The sequence below is a fragment of the Salminus brasiliensis genome, chromosome 11 (assembly GCF_030463535.1).
Source record: "Salminus brasiliensis chromosome 11, fSalBra1.hap2, whole genome shotgun sequence".
NCBI classification, from domain to species: Eukaryota; Metazoa; Chordata; class Actinopteri; order Characiformes; family Bryconidae; genus Salminus; species Salminus brasiliensis.
The window spans coordinates 4,564,623-4,572,948 of record NC_132888.1 but is presented as its reverse complement, the minus strand read 5'-3'; the positions used below and the strand labels follow the sequence as shown (position 1 = coordinate 4,572,948).

The window sequence follows — 8,326 nt, the reverse complement described above, 5'->3', positions numbered from 1 at the left end:
CATGTGAAAGAAATACACAGCAGAAGAATCGTAGACACACACACACACACACACACACAGACACACCCACACACACACACACACACACACAGTAGAAAAACAACCTGACATGATATTCTATGGTATAAACAAACATTACCAAAATGTGTTAAAATTAAAATTCTAATATTTTCCAAAACTTGTTTACATCTGAAAATATATATATATATATATATATATATATATATATATATATATATATATATATATATATATATATATATATATATGTGCTTAGTTATTTATTTTATATTCTATATTAAATATTTCATATTCTACATTTTATATCAAATCCAAGCACTTTGGATTTGTGCCTGTGGCATATTCATAAATCCTTTAAACTCCAGAAAACCTGAGGAGAATTACCCGTAGCCACCACACGAAGAAAAGAAACCAGTACAGAACAGAACAGCATGACGGCAGGCTTTAGAAGTGTCCACAAGGACTCTTTTCTTTAGAAATCTTTAGAAATTCATTTCTACGATATAAAACCGAGGCAGGTCTCGTCCGGACAGCCTTTCACAGGTTTTTAATACTCTGTGTTTCTTAATGCATACACTTAAAAACAATAGCTAATATTTTCCTTTCACACACAGGTTTTACACAGGTTTACAGATCCAGCAGGCCACGGTGAGAGCGCAAATGAACTGAAATCAGCGACGAACACAAGAACACACTAACAATGACGTTCTGGCTAATGCTCAAAGGCCCAGGGTAACCTGTCAGGCATGTTGCCTAAAGGTTTCTTGGATAGTGATCACTACACCTACATACTTCAAAAGATTAATCAAAACTGAGGCACCTCCAAGGGATACCAGCCTGTTATTGCACATTTACACTGAATGTCTTCCGGTCTAAAGTGTGCCAAACCAGTGAAAGTATTTATTATTTCTGTAATGTAATTTTTATGTAATTCTTTTCTCTTGTGTTCTCCCAATTAGTCCCCCCCCCAAAAAATAAAAAAAATAAAAGTTTGTAACTCCCCCTAGCACTAGCAATGCTCCCAACACTAGGAAGGTAAGGGGAGAGAGAGCGCCATCTACCCACCCGGAGAGAGCACGGCTAATTGTGCTCTCTCAGACTCCGACCGCTGATGACAAAGCGGCATGGCTGGGGATTCAAACTCACGGCCCCCTGGACCCTAGTGGTAGATCATCAGACCAGTGAGCCGCTCAAAGCCAACTTTAACAACAATTATCAAATTTTAACACCCAAAATATTCGATCTAATACCGGGTACGGGACGGACGGGACGGACAGGACATATGGGACGAATGGGACATCAAAGAAAAAAGAAGAATCCGATCTGGTAACAATTTCAGTCCTACTGGGACTAGACATGCTGTGTGCATTTGCAATGGATGCACCTTAACAATGTAGCTGAATGTGTTAACTAGAAGGGTGGCCACAAATATTTGGACATATAGTGTACACTCTGGCACCTTATAACTTCTTATAGGTACCAGACTGTAACTAGTGCACCACTTTAGAATATCAAGAATATTATATATAATTAGTAAAATTATTAATAGTAGTTTTAGCACATAAACATGTACAAACGAACCCACCCAGCTCACCCAAACAACTGCTTTTACGACTCTACAGTCGTTTTTAAACAAAAAGTATTGGATTGGTATTGGAATTGACCATTTATTTAATCCCACATTTTCAAAGCTCAACATGATCGTTGATGCCCCAGCTTTTGGACCGGGCTGTATTTATTATTCTTGCTAAAATAAAAAAATGAAAACAAAACTCTTATCCATGAAAATGGAAAGAACACACCTGTAGCCGCCAATCTGGAGGAAAGCCGCATTAGCAGAACAACCTGAATACAGGTTTAAAGACCACCTGCATGGAGCTGCATGGAGGTTTCTGAAGGTGCCGTTAAAAAGTGTTGAAAGGGGGAGAAACTGATACTAATACCACCACTAAGAGAATTCAGGGTTTGGGCGGTTGGGTCACACGGACCCTGCGTTGTGCGTGGACATCGATAAGTGACGAGGAGGATGGTTGGCTGTCTTGCTGTGGCAGTAGAGAGACGGTCCTGAGGGTCCTCCCCAGGTCCCAAGGGTCCAGAGGCTGCTATACTCCCGAGTGCCTGCGGATCCAGTCTCTGAACTTGGTTAAGCGAGTGTAGACTCCAGGCTTATTCCGCCGCGCACAACCTTCTCCCCAGCTCACTATTCCAGACTGGAACCAGATATTAGCTTCGGAGAGGCACACCAGAGGACCACCGGAGTCGCCCTGTAGAGGAATAAAGGGAAGGAGGTAAAGAGAAGGACACAGGGAGGAATGCTTAGGTGAGGCGAAGACGAACATGCTAATTTTGATTCTTCTAATCACTTGTCGTCCATTATTTCACACTTCTAATTTAGTCGCTTTATTTATTGTTTCATTTCATTCCGTCACCATTACTCCAAAATGATTTGTTTTAGATGTAATACAATTTCGCCGCTAATTACTTTGCCAATATTGCAATGTAAACAGCCGAGGCAATAAAGCATATTTGGATTGGAAACTGAAATGAGAGAGCGCGCGAGAGGGGAACGAGCCAGCGAATAAAAGCGAACGAGAAGGAAGGAAGGAAGGAGGGAGGGAAAGAGAGGAACAAAAAAAAAAAGGTAGCGAGACACTGATGGAACGAAAGAGAGAGAGACAGACAGAAAACTGCTAAAACCTGTCTGAGAGAAGCAGAGCAAAATAAGGAGATTAGGTGCAGAAAGAGGAAGCTGGTACGAGGAGTGCTCAGGAGGGGAAGCAAGATGAATAACAAGCGAGAGAGAAGTAGAAATTATGGAAATCAGCACAATTTACATATCAGGGACCAGGGTACAACAATTAATCTCCTGCAGTATGAGCCTGAATGCACACACACACACTCACAGACTGGTTTTTATACACTGTCAAGACGCTGGATCATCCATGTCTCGGATGTATCTAACATTTTGCCTTTTAGCGGTTTTTGACTGCTGTTCTTTACAGTGTTCCCAATTATTCATGATGAATGGGCCAATAGAAATGCTCCAAAATGACTTGGACTAAAACCTTTCTACACTGAGTATCATGGAAAGGAACTATATTTAAGAATATTCTCATGTTTGTTTAAAATATATGGAAGTATCTACACACTATATGAAGAAAAAAAAGTATTGGGACACCTGCTTATATCCCCCCAAAATCAACAATATAAAAGAGCTGATCCTGCTTTTGTTGGAGTAACTGTCTCAACTGTCCAGGGAAAAAGGAGCATTGTGGTGAGGATTGGATTGCCTTCAGCAACAAGAGCATCAGGTTGTCAGATGATGATAATGATGATGATCACAATCCCATCTTCAACTCACCAACTCATCCCAAAAGTATTGGATGGAGCTCCACCATTCATCATTCCAGAGAACACAGTTCTTCCACTGCTCCACAGCTAAAAGCTGGGAGGGGTGGGGGGCTTTATACCCCTCTAGCCCATGCCTGACATTAGGCAGCATGATGCCAATAGGTTTATGGTCATCTGCTCCAGAGAGTCCTATTCTATTGGCAGTCCTTCTCTACAGAGACTAGTCGAGCTGTGTTTGTGAGCATTTGCACATCTGTGTCAGCAGCAATGGCTGCAAATTAAACGAGCTGGGTGCATTTATTAGTGGGGTGTCCCCAAACATTTGGACATATAGCGTAGCTTGTTTGGTCCGGCCCTTCAGACGTCAGACTCAATCTACAATCCTAGTCGGGCTTGTTTTGTGGTGGTGGTGAGGTGGTGATCATCCAACATCCTGACCTCACTAATGCTCTCGTTGCTCAGTGCAATCAATCAAACCCTCACAGCAATGTTCCTCCAAAATCTAGCAGAAAGCCTTCTTCCCTGGACAGTAGAGGCAGTTACTCCAACCAAAGCAGGAATTTTAACAACAAGCCAATCCAAAATATTCTGATTCAATACTGGAGGATGGGACGGATGGGACGGACGGGATGGACAGGACATATGGGACGAATGGGACATCAAAGGAAAAAGAAGAATCTGATCTGGTAACAAATCCAGCCCTACTGGGACTAGACAAGCTGTGTGCATTTGCAATGGATGCACCTTAACAATGTAGCTGAATGCTTTCACTAGAAGGGTGGCCACAAATATTTGGACATAGTGTACATTGCCTGATGTCTGAAGGGCCAGACCAAACAAGCTACGCTATATGTCCAAATGTTTCTGAACTGTTACTCCAACAAAAGCAGGATCAGCTCTTTTTAATAGCCTTGATTTCAGAAGTAACAGTAAGCAATGAGCAGGTGTCCCAACACTTTTTTCACCCTACAGCAGAGGACCACAGCACGGTCACTGTGACACTTTTTTAGGCTGTGAATAACAGCACTGTCCCCCTCAGGGTAGTTGGGTTAAGGGCAGGTTACAGTTGCCAGAACTAACCATTATATAAAAAGGTGCTGTTTTCTCGCACTGCGTTGTTTCAGTGTGTTTTCTACAGCAGATCATATTTCTACTCTCTCTCTCTCTCTGTCTCTCTCTGTGTAAAGTCCCTGGTGTATCCGACGGACGTGGATTTGTTTTCTCTGCACAACAGAGCAGCCAGATACCCAGGGACCCAATCACCGCAGACTAGAGAAGCAAAAACGCTCCAGTTACTCACACGTGCATGTACACACTCCTGTATGTGTGCTAGTTAGGGAAAGGGGGAGGGAGCGAGCAAGAGATAAAGCGAGAGAGAGAAATTAAAGTGCTTCAGATAGTTCTCTCAGAAATGCCACTGACGGGTTCCTAAAGAACCTGGTCCTCAGAGATCTGTTGGTGTGAAGAACCTGTATGTGTGTGTGAGCATTTGCACATCTGTGTCAGCAGCAATGGGTGCAACTTAAACTAGCTGGGTGCATTCATTAGTAGGGTGTCCACAAACATTTGGACATATAGCGTAGCTTGTTTGGACCGCACCCTCAGATAAAAGAGGGCAAAAGTGTCCCAATACTTTTGTCCTAGTTAGGGAGCGGGGGATAAAGCGAGCTAGTGGGGAGTGTCAGGTTCATCCGGACATAGGCTGTACATGTGATGATAATGATGATGATCACAATCCCATCTTCATCATCTTCAACTCACCAACTCATCCCAAAAGTACTGGATGGAGCTCCACCATCCATCATTCCAGAGAACACAGTTCTTCCACTGCTCCACAGCAAAAAGCTGGGGGGCTTTATACACCCTCTTTAGCCCACGCCTGGCATTAGGCAGCATGATGCCAATAGGTGGGCAAAAATGGGCAAAAATGTCCAAATACTTTTGTCCTAGTTAGGGAAAGGGGGAGGGAGCGGGAGATGAAGCGATCTCTCAGCAATGCCACGGTTGGGTTCCAAAAGAACCTGGTCCTAAGAGATCTGCTGGCGTAAAGAACCTCTATAGAGGTTCCTATGGTATCTTTCCATGGGAACTTTAGCAATATTCCAAAATGTAAACTTTCCATGGACATTTTGGGAATTTTGGGAAACGATGGGAATTAATAGGAAATATTGGATCATTTGAAGGAACTATATCATACACATATCATATCATATCATCAACATACAGTTTTCTTTGTAAACCAAACATGAATACTAATTAATTATTCATTAATAAAGGGGTATTTTCCCACAAGCTAGTGGGGAGTGTCAGGTTTCTAGAAATCATCCAGACATAGGCTGTACATGTGATGGAGGGATGAACAGTGCATTCAGGGGTGTGGTCCTAATAGCCCTTTAGTGTGTAATGTGCCATGTGTCCGGGATTGAGGAGCAGTTTTGGTATCATATCTAATTATTTTAGCCAAGATCATGCTTCAGTATATTTTTACCAACTATATGTAAGTTTCTCACCTTTAGCTTCAAATATTCCCATTTTATCACTGTTAATTCCCATAATTATCCATTACTTCCCATGAATTCTCCAACTTTTACATTTCACAAAATATTGCAACCCTAGTTGGCTCTAGTCTGCAGATTTTCTCCACAGTTGGAGAGAGTATTGAGTAATTTTCTCCCCACGGCTGCCGATGGCTAGCAGCATGACTGGGATTTGAACTAGCGATCCTCTGGTCATAGAGGTCTAGGTCTAGACCAGTTTAAATAGGTAGAACGTTCTAGAACAGTTTAAATAGGGAGAACATGCTAGAACAATGTAAATGAAGAACATCATTTTAAAACAAACTGAATGGGCTAGTGGATTTTAGAAGAATGTGAAGGAAGGAGAACATTCTAGAACAGTTTGAATGGGGAGAACATGCTAGAACAGGTTGAATGGGGAGAACATGCTAGAACAGTTTGAAAAGGGAGAACATGCTAGAACAGTTTGAATGGGGAGAACATGCTAGAACAGTTTGAATGGGGAGAACATGCTAGAACAATGTGAACGAAGAACACCAATTTAAAACAAACTGTGACTGGGCTAGTGGATTTATGAAGAATGTGAAGGAAGGAGAACGTTCTAGAACACTTTGAATTAGGAGAACATGCTAGAACAATGTGAACGAAGAACACCAATTTAAAACAAACTGTGACTGGGCTAGTGAATTTTAGAAGAACGTGACCGTGACTTCCGCTGGACCACTTGAGCCTGTGAAGAACCTCTTCAAGATTTAAAGGACTTGGATTCACCTGGATGATCCATTGTAGATGCCTCGCAGATGCTCACCTGACGTTCAATGATGTAAAGGTCTGTTACCAATTTAAAGGTTCTTCACACCTGAACAACTCGAACAAAATCAAAAGTGGATCTTCTATGGTATCACTCAAGGGACCCTTTGAAGCACCTTTTTTGCGTGCAGACTTACATTTAGAAAATTCTTCTACTCGTGTGTTCGAAATTTATGTTTTTTTCCAATACATTAGGACCGCTCATAGATGAAGTACGTACATAACACTGATCACACCATAATCATAACCAGAACCAAACAAACCAAAAGGCTATTATGGCTCCAGTCTCAGAAGCATTTGCAGCACCCCCTGCTATAGTAGCTATAGACCACTCAGAGTGCCTATGCTAACCCCTGTCCACCAAGTGTCTACAATGGGCACACAAGGGCTGGACTGTGGAGCAACAGAAGAAGGTCGCCTGGTCTGATGAGTCTGGTTTGGTTTTCGGTCACATCACTTGGATGGACGAAACTTAAAGGATTTAATGCCAGTGTTTAGGTGCTAGATACTATAGTCCACCTTCATAGGTCTTGTGGAGTAAGCTGCTTTGGTGACACACATAACTATCAGCATATTAGGCTTAGGGCTTCCAGGAGAAAGCTGGAGGAACCGAGCTCCGTTCTTCAGACTAGCTCACCGACAAGATCTCACTAGTTTCTTCAGAATGAGAAGCTCTTGTTTCTCCTTTTTACTGGATTTATGTTCACCTGCATCTGTTCTGATGAGATCTGGAGCTTCTACAGTATTCCTGCTGAGAGACAGTGTTAATAATAGCAGGATTAGGTGTGTTTGTGTTTATCACTGTACCTGACACGCATCCACTCCTCCCGCGAGGAATCCACTGCACAGCATGCGTGAGGTCACCTGACCCTCCGTTACTTCATCACACACAGTGTCATTAATGATCTTCACCTCTGCTTTCTGCAAGACACGCGATGCTCGTCCTGGAAAACACACACACACATACACACTCTTTAGTCTTCTGTTCCATTATGCTAATACAAGTAAACATCATTAACCATTCCCTCTTTTTCTACCAACAACCTCCAACAAGTTGTGACCAGGTCACTGCAGGGCGATAATGATCAACATCACTAATATTCAAAACACAGAGAGAGAGAAAGAGAGAGAGAGAGAGAGAGAGAGAGAGAGAGAGAGAGAGAGATGAGGATTGAGAAATCAAGCTAGAATAATGTGAATGGACTAGTGGATTTAGAGCATTTCAGAAGAACGTGAAGAAAGGAGAACGTTCTAAAACAATTTGAAATTGGAGAACGTTCTAGAACAATTTGAAATTGGAGAACGTTCTAGAACAGTTTGACTGGGGCGAATGTTCTAGAACAGTTTGAATGGGGGGAACATGCTAGAACAATGTGAACAAAGAAGACCAATTTAAAACAAACTGAATGGGCTAGTGGATTTTAGAAGAATGTGAAGGAAGGAGAACGTTCTAGAACAGTTTGAAAAGGGAGAACGTTCTAAAACAGTTTGATTGGGGAGAACGTTCTAAAACAGTTTGATTGGGGAGAATGTTCTAGAACAGTTTAAATGGGGAAAACATGCTAGAACAGTGTGAACAAAGCAGACCAGTTTAACACAAACAGTATGAACGGACTAGTGTATTTAGA

General features: G+C 42.1%; 1 protein-coding gene across 1 annotated transcript in view; it reads right to left on the bottom strand.

The window, feature by feature from the left end:
- Window positions 1–279: 279 nt before the first annotated feature.
- The window catches only part of st14 (ST14 transmembrane serine protease matriptase), a 71,837-nt gene continuing 63,790 nt past the window's right edge, over window positions 280–8,326 (bottom strand). Inside the window, exons 18-19 of the mRNA XM_072690952.1 lie at window positions 7,506–7,642; window positions 280–2,285 (exon numbers count right to left, since the gene is read on the bottom strand). Of these exons, the coding sequence (XP_072547053.1) occupies window positions 2,124–2,285; window positions 7,506–7,642 (299 nt within the window). The 3' untranslated portion in view covers window positions 280–2,123. The remainder of the gene's footprint in view (window positions 2,286–7,505; window positions 7,643–8,326) is intronic.